Source organism: Achroia grisella, unplaced genomic scaffold (genome assembly GCF_030625045.1).
Source record: "Achroia grisella isolate CSIRO2021 unplaced genomic scaffold, CSIRO_AGI_Agris_v1 utg168, whole genome shotgun sequence".
In the NCBI taxonomy this organism is placed as follows: Eukaryota; Metazoa; Arthropoda; class Insecta; order Lepidoptera; family Pyralidae; genus Achroia; species Achroia grisella.
In genome coordinates this window covers 456,256-483,620 of record NW_026712669.1, presented here as the reverse complement: position 1 = coordinate 483,620, position 27,365 = coordinate 456,256, and the positions used below count along the sequence as shown (strand labels likewise).

The following is a 27,365-nucleotide window of genomic DNA, read 5'->3' as shown; positions in this document are numbered from 1 at the left end:
ATTTATCCTGAGTTATTCTTATTGAAAGATTCTGTGTTTGTACAATATGTCTGACGTCATTTCCTTTGCCAACAGATTCAAAAGCAACAAAATCTACACATACATTGGCGAGGTGCTGGTGTCTGTAAACCCATACAAATCGCTGGACATCTATGGACCACAGCACATGGCACAGTACAGGGGGCGGGAGATGTTCGAAGTCTCGCCCCATGTGTTCGCGGTGGCTGATGCCTGCCAGAGGGTGTTACGTCAACAGGTGAGTACTTAGATGAAGTTCACCTTAGCTCCAAAGAAAAACCATCCGTATCTTTATATATAAAAATTACGTGTCACGTTGTTTGTCCGCGATGGACTCCTAAACCACTGAACCGATTGCAAATTTGATTTGCACACTGTGTTCAATTTGATCCAATTTGAAAGATAGGATTTATTTATATAAAAAAAACATCTATTCAAAAGAGCAACAGACAAGTCTCTTGTGATGCATCTGCGTTCCGAATGAGTGGTAGAATCAAAAATATGACTATTCAATAGTATAATCTTTATTCAAATAAACTCGATACAATAATGCTTGTATCGAGTTTATTTGACTAAAGATTATTTCTATTTCTATTTCCTTCTAACGTTTCTAATATACATGTACTTCATTGGGAAATTGCACACGTGTAAAGTCGGGACGTGTAACTAGTTACATATAGGGGATAAAAATACATGTCATTAAATAAAATCTATTGTCTGTCGGTGTTTTAACCAAAGGACAATCGTAAAACCGTCATGGGATTCTTTTACGGCTAAAAATACGGTTTCGGATTGAATTAATTTAATTTACCCTTAAGAGGAGTCCACGCTATAAAATTACAATATAGGTATTACTCAGTATTCGTTCTGTCTCTACTCAGAGAGCTTGCGTATCTCCTCGCCCAAGCAAGATAGCTATACTTACAACCTTATACAATTAAAATTTTGGCGAAAATATTTATGTTCCGCACTAAATTTTTCAGTATTCGTTCTATCTCTATTCAGAGAGCTTGCGTCTCTCCTCGCCCAAGCGAGATAGCTATACTTACAACCTTATAAAATTAAAAAAATATAAGTAAAATTTTGCCGAAAATATTTATGTTCCGCTCTACTCAGATTACTCTATGATTACAGTAAATATAAAGGTGTTTTTACTTTCGGAAAATACATTTTCAATCCAAAGTTTTGCATCTACTTCATCTGCTTCTTCCTTATCCCATTTATTTAGGAATAGAAAATCATTTATTCAAATAAACTTACATACAAGCATTTTTTTAATCTACCGCTGTTTCTTCCTTATCCCATTTATTTGTGGTCGGCGTAATATGTTTTTCTCTTCCATTCATCCCTGTTCGCAGTCATCTCGTTATTTACTTCCTTTCTTACCATATCATCTTTCACACAGTCCATCCATTTCTTTTTCGGCCCTCCTCTGCTCTTATAACCATACACATTCCTATATTTGTTTTGCATATACATATACATAATTATAATGCATGAAATATAAACAAACTTGTCATTCCAAAAAAGACTAGCAAAATCTATTAAGCAGGGACAGTTATTGAAGATAATAATGTGCCAAAAGTAGTAGACGATTTACCAGTTTTAAAATTTAGAAGAAGTATGAAGTAATTTTTTGAAAATAATCCATTTTATTTCTTAAATGAATTTGTCAAAATCTAATTTAAATTTATGTCAATGATTAATGTCTACTATCTATCTTCTTCTTCTAAATAATATATATATAACTCAAAGGTGACTGATATAGTGATGTATCAATGCACAGGACGGATACGATATACGATACTACAAACCACTGGACGGATCGGGCTGAAATTTGGCATGCAGGTAGATGTTATGACGTAGGCATCCGCTAAGAAAGTATTTTGATTAATTCTACCCCCAAGGGGATAAGATAGGGGATGAATGTTTGTATGAAACTTTGTCAATTTTAAACCGATCGGGCTGAGACTTTTGATAAATTCCACCCCTAAGGGGATAAGTTAACGCGAGCGAAGCAGCGGGCAAAAGCTAGTTGAATTGTAATTTTTAACTGACGAGCTAAATGTGACCTGTTTATACATGGCAAATAAGTAAATCTAAATCTATTTTTAATTTTTTTATACTGTCTAGAATTGTTCAGTTTTTGGTATTCTGAAAATTCATTATAATTCCAATAACTTACATTTTTTTTCCAATATTTATACTGTCTTGGATTGTTAATACGAATGAGCTAAAGGTAGGTTCATGTTTTGGTGACAATCTATATTTTCAGTTACGTGTAATACTAAAAGAAACTTAATTATAGAAAATCTGAATAGTGTGAAATGTTTATATTAGTTGCATTATTCTATGGACTCATTGAATTTCATTACTTATTGTAAAAAAAATCATAGAAATGCTTTTTGTATGGTTTAGAGGAGCAAGGGATATGTTTTTCATCGAGTTTTATTTGTTACTAGCTGTACCCGCGACTACATCCGCATGGAATTTAAGTTTGTCTAAAAAAAAAGAAGCCTAATTTACTCCTTATTACATCAGCTACCTGCCAATAAAAGTCCCGTCAAAATCGGTCCAGCCATTTCAGAGATTTTTTTTATATCATAATTTGAGCGCGTTTGACCGCGGATTAGCCGGAACAAACTGACAGACGGACAGAAATTGTAAAAAATGTTATTTTAGTGTATCGTATTTGTATTCATATGCATGTAGTAAAAACGGTTATTTCAAACCAACAGACACTCCAACTTTATTTATATGTATAGATTGTTAAGTTTTTTATAGTTGTACGTTTTGTATAGAAAGGGGATAAGGGACATGTAACCTTAACAGCGTGCTGAGTGGTTGTAAATAAATAATCAAATGAGAAATGAAGAGAAATAGGGATGATGTCGTAATACCCATACAGGGTCGTAACATAAAAATTTAACTCCTACTCATTAACTATAAATAGTATATTAGTAAAAAGATTCCATAAGCATGAGGATATAAATGTTTTACTACCAAATACCAATCAACGCAGATATTTCCTGTTCTACAGAAATAGTTCCGATTTGTTAAACAAATATGCAGGATTTTTTTACAAATATTTTATACAAGCTGTGCCCGAGGTTTCACTCGCGTTAAATTTCAATAAATTTGTTATTCCGATGTATCATAATCATTACATAGTATAAAACAAAGTCGCTGTCGCTGTCTGTCCGTGCCTATGTATGCTTAAATCTTTAAAACTCCGCAACGGATTTTGAAGCGGTTTTTTTAATAGATAGAGTGATTCAAAAGGAAGGTTTATATGTATTATACATGTACACCCGAAGCCGGGGTGGGTAGTTAGTAAGCTATATTTCATACCTTTTTTTTTCTATTTTTCATTTCTTTCCAGTTAACTTAAATCAAAATTTATATCCGAACATTATTATTCACGTATTTGCGTGCTTATTTTTAATATTCCGCCAAAACTGGTCACATCGATCAAACCCGCGACTATCGGAAGTAAAACGGAGTACTAAACCGCTAGACCATCGCGGCCGCCGAAACCAAGCAAAATTCTGTTGCAATACCAATTTGGGACTATAAAATTATTACGGAAGACAATGCCAACCCTCCAAAGTATTGTCAAAAGTCTTAAACAGGGGCGGATCTACCTAAGGGCTTTTTAGGCTGCAGACCAGGGCCCCGAGGATATAAAGGGCCCTCAGTCCCCACTGAAACGATATTTAGAATATAAAAAAAAATCTAGAATGTTAAAATCAATTAACCCTTGCAAGTGCGTGTCTATTGAAAGGAACGGGGAATTTCTGGTCGTTACTTTTTGGTTGGTGTATTTTTTTAGTTGAGTAATATAATTAGGTAGGCCTAAGTAGATTTAGCCCAGGGCCCCACAAATTCACGATCAGTCCCTGGTCTTAAAGATGAAGTATTTGGGTGGTCTCTTTGTGGAGAGTGATAAAATTGCCGGCTCCTCTTTACGACTCATTTGATAATGGCCAACGGGCTATTCCGTAAAACAAGACAATAGACACTTAACACGGTGCTGAATGTTCGCTGTTGAGATTCAAGAAATGCAGCTGTAGCTTCATGGAAGCTATGAGTTTTATGAAGTACAAGGTGTTAGAGTGTTTCTCAACCGTTTTTGTGACATGTCCCACCTTGGCCTTTCTAAAATTCTTACGCCCCTATTTTTTTTATTTGGTTGTTTGGACTATGGTCAGGTGCATCGACCTGTAGGACTGCGAGCTATATATTGTGCTCGCCCTTTTCAAAGTTCGCTACGTAGACCCGTCAGGGACAAAAATTGGAGGATATTCTTAGGAGCGATTGTTTTTATCTCCTCAGGAAAGAGTGTAAACTTTCCAAAGAAGATATTTCGTTATTGTTTTGTTATAGAGTGGGCTACAACCACATAGGATGTGTAGTGGCGTTTCCTCTTCAGTTTAGTTTATGCCCCTATGTAACATACGTAATTTTTAATAGTATAAAATTGAATTGTTACCTTGAGAAACTTATTATGTTGTTTGAAAAAAACACTAGGAAATTGTTACCACACAGCAAGTTTTCAAAACATATAAATGAAACTGAAATTTTAATTCCAAATAATTTTAATAAAGATTTTCTATAAAAATCATTAGGAAATTGTTAAAAAACTTAAATAAAAATTTTAAAACATATAATAAAAAGCTGAAATTTTTATTCCAAATAATTTTAATAATGTTTTTCTATATTAATTAAATTTAGTAATAAAGTAATGTGGTTCACGGCTGTGTTTTCCTTTTGATATTTTAGCCGTTTATGACTATCAAGTTTTTTCTTTTTTTCTTTTTCAGGGTAAAGATACATGCGTACTTATATCGGGCGAGTCTGGATCGGGCAAGACTGAAGCATCCAAGTTCATAATGAAGTATATAGCGGCGAATACAACACAAGTGCACAGAGATTACATAGACAGGTTAGTGGAATATGTTTACTGAAAATTCAGAATCGAACCGGCGACCTTCATTATCATCATCGTTACATAGTATAAAACAAAGTCGCTGTCGCTGTCTGTCCCTATCGATAACAGAAAACATCTACATATCTATACCACAGATAACATAACGAAGCAATATCTTGTCTATTTTAATTTCTTTAGACAGCCTTGGTGGTCTAGTGGTTTAGCGTACCGCTTTACTATACGATGGTCGCGGGTTTGAATCCTCGCATGGCTCAAACATTTGTATTCATGAGTATGATTGTTTGTATCGGTCTGGCTGTCTTCTATGTATAATATGTAGGTATTTACGAAAAAAAATTATCTATGTATTTGTATCAGTTGTCTAGTACCCATAACACACCCGCAGTTACCCGCTTTAGTTAGCTTAACTTGGGTCTAGATAGCGCTGTGTGAATTGTCCTCACATTATTATTATAATAGATAGACGAACCCACTCACTAGTGACACATATACACATACATATACAATAAACAAGATAGTATCATTATATAGTATAAAACAAAGTCTCTGCGGCTATCTGTCCCTATGTATGCTTAAATCTTTAAAACTACGCAACGAATTTTTTTTAATAGATAGAGTCATTCTAGAGGAAGGTTTATATATATAATACATGTGCACCCGTGCGAAGTCGGGGCGAGTAGGTAGTCGGAAATAAGCTAAACCGCTAGACTAACAACGCTGTCAAATAGAAGGATTAATTTCATATTTAGTGAATATCTTCGTAAGGAGGTGTTACTTAACAGGAGTGTGACCAACGCTATAAAATATGTAGTACTAACTGTGCCTGCGGTTTCATCCGCATTAAATTCAATATAAAATATAGCCTATGTGTTATTCTGATGCATAATCTATATTACTGTAAAGTTTCATCAAAATCCAGTAGTTTTAGCGTGTGTATAAATCATAGTTGAAAATTTGTGGAGATAAATAAAACGCCATGATGGAATTTTCACATCTCTAACAATATTTTTTATTCTTAAAACAAATGAATGCGAACCGCGTTCGAAATTTAAAATAAATACAAAGAAGTTTTTATGTCTCGTACATAAAGCTCCCAAACAAACAAATGTTAAGAAACAACATTACATAATATAATGTTTTATAAAAATCTTATTAATAAATAAAAGTAATATCGTTTAAGTAAAGTATAGTCTACACACTAAAGAAATTAATAACTGTTTTGTTAAGACATGTTAAAAATACTAATGTTCAAATCTTTTCCTAGCTCAGTAATTCATTCCTTAAAACTATTATAGAATGTATAAATATATCCGATAACATATTGCAGTTTAATAAGAATAAAACATTTATTGGAATTGTTAACAAATTACTAGTACACGAATCTTTAAATAAAATAATGTATATATCTTTACTACAGGTTTTTGATATATAAACTTTTGAATGATGATAATGCATAGTTTTAATAGATATAAATTCCAGATTCCCTAAGTGATGACCTGTACCACCGGAGGCTAGTATCTCTCAATATGTGAGGATCTACCACACACAACAAATATTTTGAAGTAATCGATTAATAACAACAGAATGACAAGTATTGGAATGAGTTAAATCATCTTGTTTATTATATACAAATACACTCAAACTTGTAAGATTAATTGTTTTCATCCTACATGAAGTAATTTGCGAATCACTAAATAACAATAAAAGTAAATAAAAAATTAATAAAAGAAAAAAGTAACTGAACTGAAAGCTGAGAATTAATTATTAAGCTTATTCTTTAACACAACTATACAAAATGTTATAAAAATCAAATTTACAACAATAATATAATTTTTATATATACAATTTTTTATATGTATATATATACAATAACCAGATGCATTGAGACTTGTATTATAGAATCCCACTAACTGAATTGTAGGTGAATCTTTTAAATATAAATCACGCTTGACACGTGGTACATGTAGCTCTAGGTATACAAACAAATGATCATAGAGTAAAGAACTTAGACATTTAGTCCTGCCACTATATATCAATTTTATAATATTGTTATTCTTCCTTATAATAGGATAATATGGCATATTAAGTAAATTTATAGACACATTACCTAAATTACAAAATAAGGCATATTGTGAATCTAAATAATTGTTACTAAATTTTATATATACATTTTTACAATATATATCATTAGGAAAACGTTTATTTAATAATAAATTCATTCTTTGCATAATTCTTGTAAACAAATCACATACTTTAAGTTCACTTACAAATTTGACATTCCGATACATTTTAAACTTATTATTTAAAATAACACCATTGTGTTGATGTACTTTTTCAGTAAATGAATGTTTTGTTGTTGCTGTAGCATTGGGAGTGGAAATATCTACATTCGAAAGTTGTTCTGAAATATTATCTACTGATTGATTTGCGAGTATATGCATGGAATGAGTATAATTGCTCACAGACTTGCTGTGAATTTCCCCCGAAACAATATAACCGAAAGATGTATTCTGTAATACGCATCTCCCTGGCCCTAATTTAATCTTGCCGGGAAGCAAAACATCAAAAAATATGTCCGCGGCTAATAATAAAGAGATAGGACCTGGAACGTTAAACGTGGTGTCAGCCAGTATCACATTATTAGGAATTTTAATGTTACACGAATCAATCTTATGTTGGGGAATAGGTAAAGTAATATTATTTACAACAGAACAATTTATGGAAGTGGAATAACTCGTGTTTAAAGAACTTATATTAATATTTACGCCATCTTTGACCTGCTGCGCCTGTTGACCTATTGTCACGATATTAAATTCATTTTTAAAAGGTGTAAGACCTAATTCTTTAACAAGGTTACGAGTAACAAACGAAGTTTGACTACCACTGTCCATTAATGCGCGAACCTTACGAAAACTGCCATCACTAGCCTGTACATTGACTATGACAGTAGGTAACAAGATACTTGTATTTACAACAGTGCTACTGCAAGCAGTGCTGACAGAAGTAGTTGGTGTCTGTGTATCTTCTTCATAATGAAGAAGAGAATTATGACATTTGCTACCACAATGAGAACATTTAAATTGAAAATTACATTTTTTGTTCATATGCTTATTAAGACATATCACACATAAATTATGTTTATTTACAAAGCTTAGTCGGTTGTCTACAGACTCCAACTTAAAACTAGTACATTTGTATAATCGATGATCAGTAGCGGAACAAAATAAACAATTATATAATACAGGTTTAGTATTAACAAAATTAGTAAACTTCATCTTACCCAAATGAATTTTGTTACCATTCTCGACCTTATTACTCTCTTCAAAACTACAAGCGCGGCGCTCTAAAAACTTCAATAAGTCATCTAAAGTAGGAAGCTTGCTCTGATCACGTTCTGCAAAATATGCGCGACAAGTATACTGGTCCAACTTGCGTGAAATAATGGACACAAGAATCATATCCCATGCGCTAACGGGTTGTCCCAAGCTGTCGAGGGCGCCGACGTTCTGCCGCACGACGGACACCAGCTCCCGTAGGTTGGCTGCTGTGCCTCGTGTGAGAGGTGGTATGTCGAATATATGATATATATGACTTGTAATTAAAATATATTTATTACTGTATCTATCTTCTAATAGTTCCAAAGCTTTTGAATAGGATTCGTTAATGAGCGGAAGACCATCAATCAGACTAAGAGCATCGCCGAAGAGATATTTTCGTAAATAAAATAGTTTCTGAATATTTGTAAGATCACAGTCGTTATCAATAATTGCTCTGAACATATCAATGAATGTTTTATATTTACATATATCTTTTCCATCATAAGAAGGAATCTCCAAAACCGGCAATTTATTTTTTATGGATTTAGGCATATTGTCAATGGATTCACAGCGGGTAGACTTTAATTTCAAATTATTAATTATAGACTTTATGCGTGATAAAACATTTAAATATAATTCTTCGGTTTCGTTGAATAAATCACTTTCATCTGTCTCTTCAAGAAGGCAAATTTGTTCTTGCAAGCTATCATATTTACTATAAGCCATATTAATTTGTTCAATTCTCACCTCCAAATCCATAATGTCTTCATATTTACATTCTTCAATATAATTAGCAACTCTCGTTATCTTACCCTTATAATATGCTCTCGACCGCTTCAACTTTTCAATATTATCTTCTTTAGTCTCCATTTTTAACAAAAATAATAATATATATTTTCCAACAAGATGCCCGTGTTATAGACACAATCAAATATAACTTTGATTTGAGGCGAATTAAATGTGAAAACAATTAACTATAACGTAAATTGTTATATTGCACTGGTTCTAATATTATTAATATGTCGAAGGACCATTAACTATGTATAAATCATAGTTGAAAATTTGTGGAGATAAATAAAACGCCATGATGGAATTTTCACATCTCTAACAATATTTTTTATTCTTAAAACAAATGAATGCGAACCGCGTTCGAAATTTAAAATAAATACAAAGAAGTTTTTATGTCTCGTACAGCGTGAAAGAGTAACAAACATCCATACTTACAAACTTTCGAGTTTATAACATTAGTAGAATTACCATCAGGTAGACCGTAAGCTTGGTGACCTATTCCAATTATATAAAAAAATGTTTATTGTCATCCAAATGTTGGCCAAACTTGCTTTATCAACCAACAAGGTCATAGGCTATTTTTAACCCCATCAAACAGTATTATGCAGACGAAGTCGCAGGTAAAAGCTAGTCTATAGTTTATCTAATTATATCTGTGCTTTCTTTCAGGGTAAAAAACGTATTGATTCAATCAAATTCAATATTGGAGACATTTGGAAATGCAAAAACAAATCGGAATGATAACTCGTCGAGGTTCGGCAAATATATGGATATACATTTTGACTACAAAGGGGACCCTGTGGGGGGTCACATCAGCATCTACCTCTTGGAGAAGAGCAGGGTGGTCAGCCTGCAGCAGGGGGAGAGGAACTTCCACTCGTTCTATCAGGTCAGGATTTTTTAATGGAGAGTTGCACTCGCCAGCGCTAACGGTATACTAGTGGGGCACCAGTGGGGGAAGGGTATGGTATATAGGCTTGACCTCTACTGGTGCCCCACCAGCGTATATCGCTAGCGCTGGCGGGAGCACCATTCCATTATCATCCAGTGAGAATATAATAAGGAGTTAGGACATAGACTGATTTGGTTTTTTTTTTGGCCTAAATTTAGGTTGTTATTGCTTATAATGAAAGAGATAGTCTATCGTATCAAAGAATGTGTGTATGGATAAATTTATCAAGCTACCGGCGCCAGATATATGTATTATTGCTGTGTATTATATTAAAACTAATAATAATGTACTATCACAATTGTAATCCAAGATAGGATAAGCAAATCTATTTATTTTAATCGATGATAATGGAATGGTAAACCCACCTGCACTAACGGTTTACGCTTGTATTTGTACCGTGAGAGGAATCGAACCCGCAACCATCGGAAGTAAGGCAGCATCTTAAACCGCTAGACCACCGAGACCGTCAAACGATTTAAAATAGCAAATGGCAAACACACCACGTTTCTGCATCAGAGAGTGATTGAAAAATGTAAATTGACACACAGTTTTTGGTGTATACCAGATTTAAACTGACAACCTTTGAAGTCAAAGTGGTGTAATAAATAAACCACTAAGTCACAACACTCTCATTTTCTCAAAGTAATCTGTGTAATGTGTGTTTACGAGCGAGTTTATTGTGATTAATGTTTCGTTTCATCGCTTATTTAATATGATACATTACCTGACCACATTATTATGTTATATTATTGGCTATCAAATAGAGTTGTTCCAGCAAAACGTCCCGATATAGCGTCTTTATTCTATACTTACTTCGATTTTACTTTATTTGTTACTTTACTTTATTAATTACTTTACTTTATTCGTTTCTACTTACGCTATAAATGACGTCAAACTTATTAATATTATAAACTCAAAAGTTTATAAGTATGAATGTTACTCTTTCACGCGAAAACTACTGTACGGATTTCGGTGTAACTTTACAGTAATATAGCTTATACATCAGAATAACACAGGCTATATTTTATATTGAAATTTAAAGCGGTTGAAATCGCGGGCACAGCTAATAGGCTATTATTTAAAAAGATATGTAAATTGAGAGAAATATAATGATAAATATATCAGAGCAATATATTTGAACAGAGATTAAGTGCGTAGCGATTTCTATGTTGATGGTCGCATGTCTAATCCTTGTTATTAATTAAATATAAGTAAATCAATATTTATTTAAAAGAGCTTCACACAAGTTTCTTGCTTATTCTTCTTGTATCAAGTCTGCATTCCGAATAAGCGGTAGTATAAAAAAACTTGACTATTCAAAAGTTTATTTGAATAAAGATTAGTTCTATTTCTATTTCTATTACATATATAGACAACTAATTTTATACCACGACGGCGAGATCTGTGAACAAAATTTTGTTATAAAATACTGAGATATGTATTTTATATAAATGACACTGAAATCGTGTTCCCGACTGCGTTAATGCGCATACGGAGCTATTTTTTGCATTAGCCGCAACCAGTATACCAGCGTCTATTACTAGCCATCCCCTCTCACCTATTACTAATCATCCCCTATCACAAAGTTAGGTGGATAATCAACTTGTTTGCAATTTTGGATAATTAAAAAAAAATATCTCAGGATAATACACGATGCGCCATCTAGTTCCAAGCTAAGCAGAGCTTACATTATAGGTACTATACTACTGTTATAAATACATAGATACATTTTTAATACATACATAATATATATAGAATACATCCAGACCGATAGAAACAATCACATTCATAAATACAAATGTTTGTACCGTGCGAGAAATTGAACCTGCGATCATCGGATGTAAGGCTGTGTGCTAAAACGCTAAACCACCGAGGCTGTCAGAAATCATTATCATTGCCTTGCCTTTATCCCATTATTTGTGGTCGGCGCAGTGTGTCATTCTCTTCCACTGATCTCTATCGGACGTCGTATCTGAACATGATATGAATAAAAGAAGAGTATGTACTCTTCTTTTATTCATATCATCTTTCACAAAATCCATTCACTTTCATATTATACACTTTTCTTAAGACATGATCCTCGTTCCACCGCATGACATGCTCATACAAGTTGCGAGATTACAGATTGAACTGGTATGGCAGCTCAATCTGTTACCTCGCAACTTGTCTATAACTGGCGCAACTATCAACTTCCTCGTATATACACATTACTTATTTTGTCACTCCTGGTTACCCCACACGTCAGAAATGTATTTAGTTTTTGATTTACAGTTACTCAGCTCGAACAACGCGCAAACGAAAAAGTTCGGCCTGAACTCGAGTGGCACGTACAAAATATTGGGCAGCGAGCGGAGCACCGCGCAGGACTCCAAGTTGTGTTCCGTCACGAACAGCGCCTTCAAATCGCTCGGCTTCTCGCCCGCTGTCATCGCCGACATATGGAGCATAGTCGCCGGGGTTATACTGCTGGTAAGTTTTATCCAGGATTATAGTAGGTCAAATCTAAATGTTTATCTAGTTATTTATATGATGTATTGTAATAAATTTAGTTTATAAATGCATATATATGTATAATCTTTATTCATAAATATACAGTACAATTCAATACGGCTCTCGCTAAGTTATCTCAGACTTACGATGTCGGTTACCCTGCGCCACGAAAGCCAGTTCTTTCCTACATATTGTAAACATTTTAAGTACATTTGCAGGTAGTTGTGCGTCTACCTATGGAGGGACCTTTGGGTCCCTGAAATGTAGTAAAAATGTGAGCCCAAGGTGACCACAATCAAGGCAACCTACAATTAAATAAAGTTTTATCTATCCACTTTACGATAGCGTCAAAATCCATAACAATATAGCGGGACCTTCAGGTCCCTAAAATAATAGTTAAACTCAAGTTGCACGTTTCATTGGTGGTACTTATGAACGGGTAGTGCTTTTTAGGAACTAATCTGATCTGACTGACTACGACTGTATTATTTTGTGACTCATATAAATATATTATATGTATGTATGTATTTTGAAATTCGTGCTATTTGGTAATTCTATTTCAAATCTTATTAAAAATGAATTTAATAAGATTTGAATAGAAATTTATAGATATTGCTCACATTTTTTACTGAATCTGTATCAGAATTAGAGCTATCGGTTACGTTTTTTGTTGAACTTGATTACTACATTTTTGGACAGTCAGCATAAAAAATGTCTGTCGTGTTAAAAGATGTCTGTCGCTTCATTTATTCAAAAGTACAATGGTGTAATGTAAATAACATTTGCACAATAATTCAGACTTATTGTTATGCATGATTTACTAATGAGGTTGTGTGTAATAACGTCGCGGTTGCTTGCATGCCAGCTTATTGGTAAAGAGCAAATTTTATTTCAGTGTACGGTCTGTCACCCTACAGCCGTCAGCATTTTATACCGTTCTATATCCATATTACAACCTAAAATATAACTTGGTCCACATTCAAGCATCTTGTATTTATATCAACAATAAACAAAGTTATTTAGAAAGCAATCCGAAATTTATCATTTATACATCAAGCATTATCATAGTATCTGGACTATGTATCACAGCAGATTCATATGTCTTTATGGTCCTTCGAGCCGGATTTGACAAACCAATGGATCATAATATTTTATTGTCCATGCTTTTTATGTAACTGGAAACACAAATAAAAGGATTTTGTCTTATCATATACATAGAGATACTTTTTTTGGTAAAGACATCCTCAAATCGATACGAACAATCATATTTAGGAATACAAATGTTACGGGGAATCTAATCTGCGGCCATCAGAAGTAAGACAGGCGTGCTAAAGCACTAGACCACCGAGGTCGTCAAAATAATGATTGCTACTTTAACTTTGCAGGGCGAGTTGGTATTCACAGAGACCCCCGAGGGTCAGCTCAAGATGGGGGGTCCGGTGGGTCCGTGCGTGTCCGCGCTGGGGGTCACGGAGGCGGCGCTGCGCGGCTGCATGGCGGGCCGCGTGCTGGCCGCCGGCGGGGACCTCGTCAGCAAGGAGCACTCGCTCTCAGACGCCAACTACACCCGGCTGGCCCTCATCAAGGCCACCTACGACAGGCTCTTCACCTGGATCGTGCAGCAGGTCAGTATATAAGAACCAAGACGAAAAACGTAGATATTAAAACAAAATAATAACGAATGAAAGTGGAATGAAATATAAATTAGCTAGCAAAGGTTTCTTGGAGTTTAGTCACCCAATAAATTTCTGGACGCAACGTGTTTAACAGGTACGAGCAGTTTGTACGGGATGGTTTGTATTTGTCCCAAAAGAGGGATTTCCAGTCAACATTTCAGAGGTATTGTGGAGCGATGCAAACTGGTATATAATATATTTTTACTAATATTATAAATAATAATAATAATAATGTCTCAGGACAATTGACACAGCGCCATCTAGTCCCAAGCTAAGCAGAGCTTGTGTTATGGGTACTAGACAACTGACATAAATACATGGATACATTTTTTTTTTGTAAATAAATACATGTTATACATAGAAAACACCCAGATACAAACAATCATACTCATGAATACAAATGTTTGTACCGTGCGAGGAATCGAACCCACGACCATCGGATAGTAAAGCGGTGTGCTAAACCACTAGACCACCGAGGCTGTCAACAAAAGTAACTGTGTCTGTCTGTCTCGATTTCGCGTCAAAACTACTGAATCGATTTGAATGAAATTTGGAACACAGTCTAGATCCTGAGGAAGGACATAGGCTACTTTTTAATGTGAAAAAAGGGTTGTAAGGGGTTGAAAGGGACGATGATAGTTTGTATGGAAACATTGTAATTTTTAAAGCTGGAAGGTTGAAACTTATTATTTAAGCTGTTGATTAAATATAAATAAATATGACATTCAAAATCTGTAAAACTATTAAACTAAATAAAATAGGGTATGAAAGCTAGGAACGATGAAACTTTATCTTTGGATATTTTTTCTTCATTCTGTCAAGATATTGACGACCTCGGTGGTCTAGCGGTCTAACACACCGCTTTACGTCCGATGGTCGCGGGTTCGATTCCTCGCACGGCACAAACATTTGTATTCATGAGTATGATTGTTTGTGTCGGTCTGGGTGTTTTCTATGTATATTAAGTATGTATTTACGAAAAAAAAAAATCTCTATGTATTTGTATCAGTTATCTAGTACCCATAACACAAGCTTTAGCTAGCTTAACTTGGGTCTAGATGGCGCTGTGTGAATTGTCCTGAGATTATTATTATTATTATTATTATATAACATACTGACGAAGTCGCGGATACAGGTAGTTAACTATAAGTGTCAATATTAAGTTTGTTTTTTGAACCAGTCTACGTTCGTTTATTACAGATCAACAAAGCTATAGAAGTGCCCTCCGGGACATACAAGAACACGCTCATCGGTGTCCTCGACATATACGGCTTCGAGATCTTCGACACCAACAGTTTCGAGCAGTTCTGCATCAACTACTGCAACGAGAAGCTACAGCAACTGTTTATTGGTGAGATATTTTTTTTTATGTAACTTTAATGATACCAGGAGCATCCGCATACGCTGAACCGGGTCGTTTTGTCGCCTTTAATTAAGTATGTTTTAAATGTATTTTTTTCGTGTAATTTAATTGGAAGCAATAAATCATTCTTCTTATAAGTGAACTGCAAGTTTATTATATGTGGTAACATATATATTATTGGTAAACATATTTTTATGGAATTGTACACACCGCTTTACTTTTAGTCGCTGTTCGATTCCTAGCAGAAGAATTTTTATTAATAAGTATGATGGTTTTTGTCAGTCTGGGTATTTTTTATGTATATTATGAATGTAATGTGTAAAGTAATGATAAAATTATTTAAAAGAGCAACACGCAAGTTTCTTGCTCGTTCTTCTTGTGATGAATGAGCGGTAGAATAAAAAAATTTAATGACTATTCAAAAGTGCTTCAATGCAAGTTTATTTGAATAAATGATTTTTTATTCTATTCTATTCTTAATGTATTTACAAAAAATATCTGTATTAGTTGTCTAGTATCCATAACAAAAGCTCTGCTTAAATTCGGACTTGATTGCGCTTATAGTGTGAATTGTCCTCAGATATTATTATTACTCAGAGTGTAGCTGAACCAAGTACAAAATCTGCCTTTATTTATGGATATATTTTTATTTTTAGAACTGGTGCTGAAGCAGGAACAGGAGGAGTATGCCCGCGAGGGTATCCAATGGACGCCGATCAAGTATTTCAACAACAGAGTGATTTGCGAGCTGGTGGATGCACCGCATCAGGGCATCATTGCTATTATGGACGAGGCCTGTCTTAATCCCACCAAGGTATCACATTCTGACTCATTTTTAGGTAAGGTCCAAGATGCTGACGTGTTTACAGCAGCCTTGCCTCTGCCTCGATCCCACTAAGGATCACATTCTAATACATTTTTGGGTAAGGTCCAAGATGCTGAAGTTTGCACAGAAACCTTGCCTGATCTAAAAAATTAGAATATACATATCTTAATTACCAGCTATGCCCGCGACTTCGTTTGCGTGGAATAGTGATCTTGTATAGCATTTTTACCTTCTTAGGCTAATTAAAAAAGCCAATGAAAAAAGTATCATCGTTCTAGCTTTAAAAATGACGAGTTTCCATACAAACTGATCCCTTTTTTATTTTACCCCTCTAAGGGTAACATTTTTACTTTTGCCGTAACTTTATTTTGTATTAATTTAATAAATAAGATTAAGGCATTCCACTCTAAGGTAATGAAAATACACTACTAATATTATAAGCTAGTTATCTGGCCTGACTTCACACGGGCAATTATTCAAGGGTCTCTGTACAAATATATAATATAGATACCTACCTTAGAGATCTTATAATACCTTATGGACTAACATATATATGAAATAATAATTATTACATAGTATAAAACAAAGTCGCTGTTGCTGTCTGTCCTTATGTATGCTTAACTCTTTAATATGCAACGGATTTCGAAGCGATTTTTTTTAATAGATAGAGTGATTCAAGAGGATGGTATAAACCTTCCTCTTGAATCACTCTATAATCTATAATCCTCTTGAATAATACATATAAATGTATAATACATGTACACCCGGACGAAACCGGGGCGAGTAGCTAGTAAAATATAAATATAAATTGTCTCTGTGGTCACGGCACAGACTGCAATCTAATTTAAGTATCTAACCTCATAAATATCGTTTCATTTCAGACCATTTTATTTCAATCTGCAATATATACTCTCCACTTTATCCCTTATAAAAAATGTTATATCTTTATGCTTTGAATAAATTTTGTTATTAATGAAATACTAACACATTAATGTTTTTTTTTTCAGATTTCAGATAGTCAGTTACTAGAGGCAATGGACAAAAGGTTGAGCGGCCACAAGCATTATACGTCCCGCCAACTGGCGCCCACAGATAAGAAATTGAAGCATGCCGTCGACTTTCGAATCACGTGAGTAATGTTTATAGCAATTTTTTTAATGAAGCTCATTAAGTCAATTATATAAGGAAATTTCCGCGTTGGACCGCAATCTCATCTTACGTTACGTATAGGTGCGGTCTAACTGTTGATAATATTGGCTGAAGAGATTTAGACTTATTATATACATTTTCACATAAATTAAAAATATTCTTGACTTGACGTGGTCGAGTGGAATGAGTAGTCATGCTCACTAAAATGTCCAGACATGTGGCGGCGTGGTGGGCCGGGTCATTGGGCTCCCTAAAATATGGTCGAGCGCAGTGATGGCTGGCTCATCCGTCATACTCGTGAACGAGTGCTGCTTGTAGGGACTGGTCTGCTCTTATCACTACGACTGATTTAATGTTATTGTGTTTTTATATTTGAGCCTAAATCAATTAGTGCTGGTTGGTAGTTTGTATTCACACGTTTCGACTTGTAAACTGTGAACTTACAAAGATTGTTTAATTCTTTAATTCTTCTTGTGATGAGACAGCTTTCCAAATAAGCGGTAGATTTAAAAAAATGTTGACTATTCAAAAGTGCTTAAATTAAGTTTATTTGAATAAATTATTTTCTATTCTATTCTATTCTTAGGCTGGATTTATATTTGTCTGATGTGTCGTGATGTGATGACTAGTTAAGACATTTATATGTCATTACAAGAATGACGTCTTCTGACGTTATTTTGAATCAATACAGCCGTAGCTCTAGGAAATGTGACACGTTTTCAATGTTCTCCCACGAAAGTGAACCTACAAGAAAATATATAGCGGACTCTGTCACAACACAACACTGGTTCTTGTACATTTCTCTAACGTGTCATTACGGCCCGTTCCTCCTCCGCTTTGACTCAGCCAAAAAATACAAAAACCAAATTAACAAAAAATAAAATTGTTCCCATGTATTACTTCGATTAACTACTAACAGCTCTACTTCTTAAGTTAGTGTAAGTTATTTTAATTTTATTACTGTTTTAAGTATCCCATCCTAAGAAGCTTAAATCCAGTCGCCTGTGGGTTGTTTCCTCCAGAGTTGATGCCAGTGCAATGGGGTTCGCGCCGAGGTCCCAAGCACTACCCTAGGGCAGTGCGGATGACCAGTATGTGTGTACTGCCATAAAAGTTTGATTGACGTGAAACTGACGTGTAAATGACATTTAGGCATTACGCGGGCGACGTGACGTACGCGGTGACCGGCTTCATGGACAAGAACAAGGACTCACTGTGGCAGGACCTCAAACGTCTGCTGCGCTCGTCCGGGAACGCATCGCTAGCGGAAATGTGGCCAGAAGGCGGGGACCACATACAAAAGGTATACATACATTAAACTTTTTTTTTAATACGTGGTATATTTTCAAAATATCCCATCGCCCTTTCTGGATCCGGCTCTGGCTGGATTAAGTGGATAAGGGACCGTCCGGGAACGCTTCGATGGCGGAAATGTGGCAAAGAGGCGGAGACCACATACAAAAGGTTAACTTAACTTTTTTTAACACATGGTATATCTTCAAAATACCCCATCGACCTTCCCGGATCCGGCTCTGGCTGGACTAACCGAATGTGGGACTTGTACCTTACTAAAAATCAGACGGTGTACCTCCAAGATCTTAATATGTGTCGTAATACTCCTTTAATAAAGTCATTAATTGTGTAGCACGTTTTCAATAAAATAACCTTGGTGACAGACGTCGAAGCGTCCCCCGTCTGCTGCGACGTTGTTCCGCAACTCGATGTCGTCGCTGGTGAGCGGTCTGCAGACCAAGGAGCCGTTCTACGTGCGCTGCATCAAGCCCAACCCGCTCCAGACGCCCGCCAACTGGGACGACCAGCTTGTAAGACATTCAACACTATCTCACTACATTTAAAGACCAAATTCGAAACACAAATGCACAATCCCTAAGAATAGAATAGAAAATCAATTATTTAAATATTATTTATATTTTTCCATAGTCCTCACATGTTTTTCAATCAATCGCTCATTTGGAAAGCTGTGAAGATTGAGCCAGATTCTGTGTCGCTCTTTTAAATAATTTTGTTGTTACTTTACATTTCTAAGTTGAAGTGTGAATACAGACTATCAAAAATAGCACTAATTCAATGAAATACTCAAAAAGAGAAAATATTAAATATGCAAGCAACTGGTTGAGAACTGTATGAGTAAATCAGTCGTAGTGATTAGAGCAGACCAGTCCCTACAAGCAGCACTCGTTCACGGGTATAACGGATGAGCCAGCCATCACTGCGCTTGACCATATTTTAGAGAGTCCAGGGAGCCCTAAGTGAAAACAGATAACAGAAAGTCATAGACCTTTCTTGTTATCTGGCTCTATACTGTTGTGTCTTGAACAGATAGATCGTACTAGAGTTAGTTTTATATTTTGTGTTTAATATACATTATTTATATTGTTAACCGGGTCATAACACCAGTAATTCTATAGTATATAAAGGTATTTACCATTCTGGATGTTTCGATTAAGTTACATTAGGCGTGGTCATGAGCTGACTGAACACAGCTGAATCAGCTCGTGATCACGGCTAGTGCAAACTAGTCGAACCTTCGAGAGAGGTAAATACCTTTATTTATCGTAAAATTATTCTTGTTAAGACCCGGTTAACACTGTAGGTCGTACGATGTTTGATATACGGATTTTATGTCTGCTTCGTGTTTTAACGAGTCTGTCTGCCTGTCTGAGAAATGTGGCAGGTCATGGTTTCTATAAGAAACCGCTTGGAGAACAACCTCCAAGCAGTTTCTTCAGGAGATCCTCATGATAAATTCGTGGTGAATTTGTCAGGAAGGGCTAACTGATCTGACCTCATGTTTATATTATCATCCTCCACTGGTGCCCCGAGTGTAAACTGTTACCGCAGGCGTGTGCACCATTTCATTAACAGCCATTAAAAAATTCAATCACAGCACAAAAGCACCTAAAATTGTCGCAATTAATTCACGAATCAACACTCACAATAATTAGAGCTATCGCAACTGGTTAAAAAGGAAAATAATTAATTGACAAATCGATTTGCGAAATTGGGGTCGAATTATCGCATTTCAGTCCTCTAGCATAATGTCGCAAAGTTCTTCGGTGACCACTCTATCTGATTTCATCTCATTATACTGTTCTAGTTTGTTTAAGAAATACTTTAAAAAAATTCTAAATAAATGAAACTTTCTCATATATTTTCATGTACGGACAGTGAAAAGTAATATATTTTTTATATACACATATATATGTAGAACACACAGAAAGTGGTATGTGAAACACAGAAATTCTTATAAATATGTAAGTAGAGACTCTATATGAGATATGTTACATAGGTACGGCATCAGGTAGCATACCTAGGCCTGGTGGAGAACGTGCGAGTGCGTCGCGCCGGGTTCGCATCCCGGCAGCGGTACGATCGGTTCCTCAAGCGGTACAAGATGCTGTCGCAGTACACGTGGCCTAACTTCCGCGGCACCAACGACAAGGATGCCGTGATGGTGCTGCTGAAGGATTTGCAGATCACAGACGTACAGTACGGGCATACGAAGCTGTTCATCAGGTAATATGAGAATTTATAGATGTACTAGGTGTCCCGGCAAACGTTGCTTTGCCATATAAATTAATAACGCTATAAAAAAATAGGGGTTGATGATAGAAGGGTGAAAATTTAGGATTGTATGTATTTTTGTATGTTGTATCATAAAAAAATAGAAACTAAAAATTTTGTCTAAAAAATAAAAAAAAAATTTGAGGTGGACGATCCCTAACATTTAGGGGGATGAAAAATAGATGTTGGCCGATTCTCAGACCTACTGAATACGCTCCCAAAATTTCATTAGAATCGGTCAAGCCGTTTCGGATGAGTATGGGAACGAAAACTGTGACACGAGAATTTTATATATAAGATGTAGTATATGTATAGATATATATATATATATATATATATATATATATATATATATATATATATATATATATATACACGTGAAGCTAAAATTTTGTACCCGAAAATTGCGGAGTATGAAACTACCCGCATAACAGCGTCTGCATCACACTGTCTTGATATTTATCATTATATTTTACTCAATTTACATAATAGCTATATTTCTAACATTTCATGGAAATTAGTTCTGTAGTTTTTGAAAGTAACAAATATTCATCCATACATTCACACCTAAGTCCTTCCTCGTGTTTGGTATGTCATCTGTCAAACTCCCATCCTTTACATACCTTTAAAATGTTAGTATGATTATTATTTGACGGCCTCGGTGATCTAGCGGTTTAGCACATTACTACTAGTGGTCGCGGGTGCAATTCCTCGCACGGTATAAACATTTGTATTCATGAGTATTATTGTTTGTATCGGTCTGGGTGTTTTTTTTATTTTTATACTACTATGGTGGCAAACAAGCATATGGCTCAAAACAAGCAAACAAGCATTTGATGATAAATCGTTACCGTAGCCTATTATGTTTTTATGTATTTTATACGTATAAGCTTTAGTTAGCTTAACTTAGATATAGATGGCGCTGTGTGAATCCAAGGACAAGATTATTATTATCTAAGTGACGCTCGACTATCATGAGCATGACTGACTAATGACACTCGACTACGTCACAACTATTGTTATTGATGTTATATAATGTCGGTGACAAGACAAGTGTGATAGTAACGTGTGGTGGTGGCGGCGACAGGAGCGCGCGCACGCTGCACGGGCTGGAGGCGGCGCGCGCGGAGCTGCTGCCGTCCATCGTGACGCTGCTGCAGAAGCTGTGGCGCGGCACGCTCGCCAGGAACCGGTACCGACGCATGCGCGCCGCGCTACGCATATACAACGCCTGGAAGTGAGTAACACCACACTATCTCACTCGCACTCACCGTCTACAGGGTTACTTGGAAAGAGTAAGCAACACAACATTACCTCGCTCTCACGTACCATGTACAGGGTTAGTAGGAAAGAGTAAGCAACACAACATTACCTCGCTCTCACGTACCATGTACAGGATTAGTAGGAAAGAGTAAGCAACACAACACTACCTCGCTCTCACTGACCATATACAGGGTTAGTAGGAAAGAGTAAGCAACACAACACTATCTCACTCTCACTCACCATGTATACGGTAAGTAAGAAAGAGTAAGCAACACAACACTACCTCACTCTTACTCACCATGTACAGAGTTAGTAGGAATGAGTAAGCAACACAACACTATTTCACCATATATACAGGGATAATTAGGAAGGGGATACTAAACCACAAGGATATAAAACTACCAATGGTAAGGAACAATTTTTCATATACCAACATACGTTAGTTAGTCATGAACTTTCAGTTAGTCACGAAGGTTGTACTAAGTCGTAAGGATATTAAAGAACCCATGGTAACGAACAAAATTGTATTACTTAACTTCCCGTTAGGCAAGAAAGGTACCCTAAGCCGCAAGGATATGATAGTACCTATGGTAACGAACATATTTTGATGTACAACTTTGCGTTAGTCAGAAAGGCTATACTAAGCTTACTATGTTATAAATGGACCTATAACTTTTGTTCTACAATTTTCCGTAGTCAGAAAGGGTATGTTAAGCTGCAACGATATAAAGGTATCTATAACTTTTGTTTTATAACTTTCCCTGTCATCATATAGTTTTTTCTCTAAAGGTTTATTCGCGCGTGAAAGAGTGTAAGTGTTTTCAGCTACATTTGCTTCGCTACTAACTTGCACCAGAGTAAATACTAGGAGAATGTATTAATTCAAAATGTTCACTTACCGTATAAACGTCTAGAACTAGAAATAGATGAGTATTCTCGCTCGGCAGACGGTACAAGTGCAAGCGGTACATAGCGGAGCTGCAGGCGGAACTGAACCGCAACCGCGGCGTGGTGAAGCAGTGGCCGGCCGCGCCGCGCCGCCTGGCCGCGCCGCTGCTGCAGGCCGCGTACCGCCGCTGGCGCGCGTACCTGGTGCTGCGGCCGGTGCCGCGCGACCAGTGGCCGCAGCTCAAGATGAAGATCAGCGCCGCCAGCGCGCTCGCCGCCCGCCGCGCGCACTGGGGCTCCGCCCGCGGCTGGCTCGGGGACTACCTCGCCCACGACGGGTACAACCCCAAGTCCGGTCAGTTACACTATTGTACGCGATCCATTCATTCGATCACGATGTTATAGGACAGTCGTCGCCATCCGGTCCCGAGCTAAGTAAAGCTCGGATTATGGGTACGGTATTGGACGACTTATGGAAAGACATAGGTTTTTTGTAAATACATACGAACGCAAATATTTGTACCATGCGAGGAATCACACCCACGAACTTCGAAAATATGGCGATGTTCTAAATCACCGTCGCATTCATGATCATAATCCTAATTTAAAAAGTAATCAATCAAATCGATTACTATTTTCTATAGAAGATATTTAACCGAAATATACTTTTAGAAAGTACATTGCATGAGTATTTCTATCTCACTTATACCTACTACCAAGTAACTATTTTGTTGATAATGAGGTCAAGATGATGATACCATTAATGATGATGATGATGATAATGTCGATGAAAATGATTTTGATGATATTGAAAATAATTGTTTAATATAAAGAAAGTATATCATTGTTATAGCTCTCTACAAAGCATCGATAGCGAACCTCCAAAGGAGTCAGCACATCGGCAAGCCCTTATTCTCGTGTAAAGTCCACAAGTTCAACAGATACAACAAGCTCGCAGAGAGATGTTTGCTCATTACCGAAACAGCCATATACAAACTGGACGCTAACACGTTCAAAGTCCTCAAGAAGCCCACATCTATAGCTGAGGTAAGATCTTTTTTTAACTATTCTAATGCCGCAGCTGGCCTTTACAGCTTCACCAAACGACAGGGGGCGAGTGCAGATGGCACTCTAAACCAGCGGAAGGACTTATGGAGCAGCTGTAGGCCAACTCCCGCCTGACGGGTACGTTTTTAGTCTCCGGGCACCGCTAAGGATTCGAACCTCGGCATTCGTAATTTCGACGGAGGTAAAATAAGTTTAATTTAGGTAAGGTAGGTTTTGATGTTGGAATGGTGTACCCGTTTATCCTAACCGGTATACGCTAGCAGACAACGAGTGAAAGGTGATATGATGAGGATGCTGCCAGTTTGCACATTGTGGTGAATTCATCAAGAACTCAAATCACCATCGTATTAGGAATTAACAACTGTGGTCTCCAGGGGGGACAGTTGGATATTATTTTTTATGAGTTATATTAGTAACATTTTAAATTATATTATCTTATATATAAAATTCTCGTGTCACAGTTTTCGTTCCCATACTCCTCCGAAATGGCTTGACCGATTCTCATCAAATTTTGTGAGCGTATTGAGTAGGTCTGAGAATCGGTCAACATCTATTTTTCATCCCCCTAAATGTAAGGGTAGTCCACCCCTAATTTTTTTTTTATTTTAAGGCAAAACAACATTTGTCGGGACAGCTAGTCATACTATAGATTTTATATTTGTACGTATAAGTTTCTGGTGTGCGTAAATTTATTTGTGCAGGATTAATACTTCGGATACCTTATTCTCTTCTCCAAGGTCCTGTCTGTTTTTATACCAAAATTAATTAAATTTGGTTTCCGCATTTTTTTTGGATTACACTAATGCTATTGGCCGCGGATGGCCTTTACAGCTTCACGGAACGATAGAGAGCGAGTGCAGTTGGCACATACACGCGGGACTTACGGACCGGCTGAAGGCCAGCTCCCGCCTGACGGATATCTTATAGTCTGAGGGCACCGCTGGGGGTTCGAACTTTGGCTCAGGCCGTCATAATTTGGACCCCGTTCGAATTGGACGAGGGATCGATCGGAGGGATGGTTTGTGCATGTACAGTCCATGTACCTACCATGATGACTTTGTCAAAGTTATCCACCGGCATTAAACAAAGTGTGTGCACAGGTGGGGGCGGTGCGGATAATGAGCAGCGATGTCCAACTGGTGGTAGTCAGCGTACCGTCCACCAGCAACGACCTGGTGGTGGGGCTGGTGCCCACCGCGCCTGGAGATGACTTCGTCGGGGAACTGGTGGGCGTGCTGGCCAACAGATACTACATGTTAGTATTGTTTTTATATACCTGATAGCCATGAGTTTTCCCGTTGAATTAAAATAAATGTAACCAAAGTTAAAGCTTATAATAGAAGCTGTTTTCAAGAGAAAGTCCCGTCAAATCGGTTTAAGCATTAAAAAGACGGACAGGCATATTTATTTATATTTATATATTTGTATGTATAAAAATATAAGTTGTAATTGTTGCCTATATACATACACCTGTTTTACTTGGGAATCTGTTTTCATGCGGAACAGAGTGTCTACTCGTATGTTGAAGTAGGTAAAGAGAATCAGGAAAAGTGCAATATTTTGCGAATACGTTATTTTCGTTCGCGATTTTCCTTCAGTTGCGCGTGTTCTGTAATGGCAAATAAGTTAACGCTCTGGCTGAAGGTAATCGTATACTATATTTGTGGTATTCCTAATTTGTTGCCATTCTTTAGGACAAAACTGTATGGCTTTCGTAATTATCAACCTTGAACACAACTTACAAAGCAGCTTACTACCGGGTTAGCGTTGTCCCGAGTTGGTGTTGTCTCGGGTGGCTGTTATGCCGGATGGGTGTCGTTCCGGGTGAATTTTGCTTTGGGTGCGTGTTGTCTTGTGTGGGTGTATCCCGGGTGGGTGTCGCCCCGGGCGGGTGTCGGCCCGGGCGGGTGTCGCCCTGGAGTGGTGTCGGCCCGGGCTGGTGAGTGACTGGCGGCGGTGTGCAGGGTGTCGGGCGGGTCGCTGTCGGTGGAGGTGGAGCGCGGGGCGAGCACGCGGTGCACGCTGGGCGGCAGGACGCGCGCGCTGCAGCTGCCGGCCGCGGCCGCCGCGCCCGCCGCGCCCGCCCCGCAGCCCTTCACGCACGCGCACAACGTCATCACCTACCACCCGGCCTCCGCGCGGGCCTAACCCTCCTACATCGTTCCCGGAATGACCAACGTTCTCGGAATGACGAGCGTTCCCGGAATGATTGCCGACAGCGTTGTCGATGCTGCTTCGGCTCAACTACTGTATACACGTTAGTAAATGAACCCCATGTTTATTATAATACTAATCCCACCCTAAACAATGTCATCACAATTCTAACTATATTAATAAAAAATTGTACAGATATCTGTGTGTAATAATTTCGGTTAATATAATATATGTTCCCGAAATTAGATACTTCAATTGCGATGTATAAATTATAATATAACATACTGTAATTATAACATAAGTAACTATTATACGATAATGTAAGACAGGGAGTAAAAAATTCCAAACAAAATCTAATCTTTTAAAGCAACCCAACTAACGTGTTCTTTAAACAAAAAAAAATTAAAATCCAAAATTTCTATTTCATTTTTCTATTACATTATACTATCTTTATGTAAAAAATTCCAATATTACATCCTAATTAAAAACCATCTCCTTCCAATTGATAATAAGGTACAAAATTATATGCGTTGTGAACACACCTATTCAAATGTCTAATACTCACCAAATTATACCTTTAGCGACCGATTTTTAATTCTGTCTATGTTGTATTAAGATTCACTTTCTAATTTTTCATTTATGGAACTTATTACAAAAATTTTCGCGCCAAAATCACATTGCACATAAACTCTAATGGTTGTCAAAATAACACTATATATACATATAATGTCCTCTTTTAACTGTATGTTGATGAAAGAGACGGACGAACAATATTTTAATGTACGTATTAGTCAGAGTTATTTAATTCATAATAATATTTAATGGTAAGTGTCGTTAATTTATTCAAAGTGATAATGTTAGTTCTTAAACGTGTAG

The 27,365-nt window shown here is 36.7% G+C and overlaps 1 protein-coding gene across 1 annotated transcript; it reads left to right on the top strand.

Annotated features, from left to right (window-relative positions):
- Nucleotides 1-79: 79 nt before the first annotated feature.
- LOC131841414 (unconventional myosin ID-like) lies at nucleotides 80-27,365 on the top strand. Its single transcript, XM_059189731.1, has 16 exons — nucleotides 80-256; nucleotides 4,842-4,963; nucleotides 9,745-9,964; nucleotides 12,299-12,496; nucleotides 13,903-14,142; nucleotides 15,394-15,544; nucleotides 16,213-16,370; nucleotides 17,390-17,511; nucleotides 18,684-18,834; nucleotides 19,208-19,354; nucleotides 20,842-21,068; nucleotides 22,204-22,353; nucleotides 23,327-23,622; nucleotides 24,121-24,314; nucleotides 25,436-25,590; nucleotides 26,300-27,365. The coding sequence occupies exons 1-16, from the start codon at nucleotides 167-169 to the stop codon at nucleotides 26,481-26,483; spliced, it is 2,805 nt and encodes a 934-aa protein (XP_059045714.1). The 5' UTR covers nucleotides 80-166; the 3' UTR covers nucleotides 26,484-27,365.

Excerpts from the sequence above, each read along its gene's own strand:
- LOC131841414 (XM_059189731.1), top strand. The coding sequence starts at position 167 with ATGGCACAGTACAGGGGGCGGGAGATGTTCGAAGTCTCGCCCCATGTG. Across the intron at positions 15,545-16,212 it reads GCTACAGCAACTGTTTATTG|AACTGGTGCTGAAGCAGGAA; the intron begins GTGAGATATTTT and ends TTTTATTTTTAG. Across the intron at positions 19,355-20,841 it reads CCAACTGGGACGACCAGCTT|GTACGGCATCAGGTAGCATA; the intron begins GTAAGACATTCA and ends TATGTTACATAG.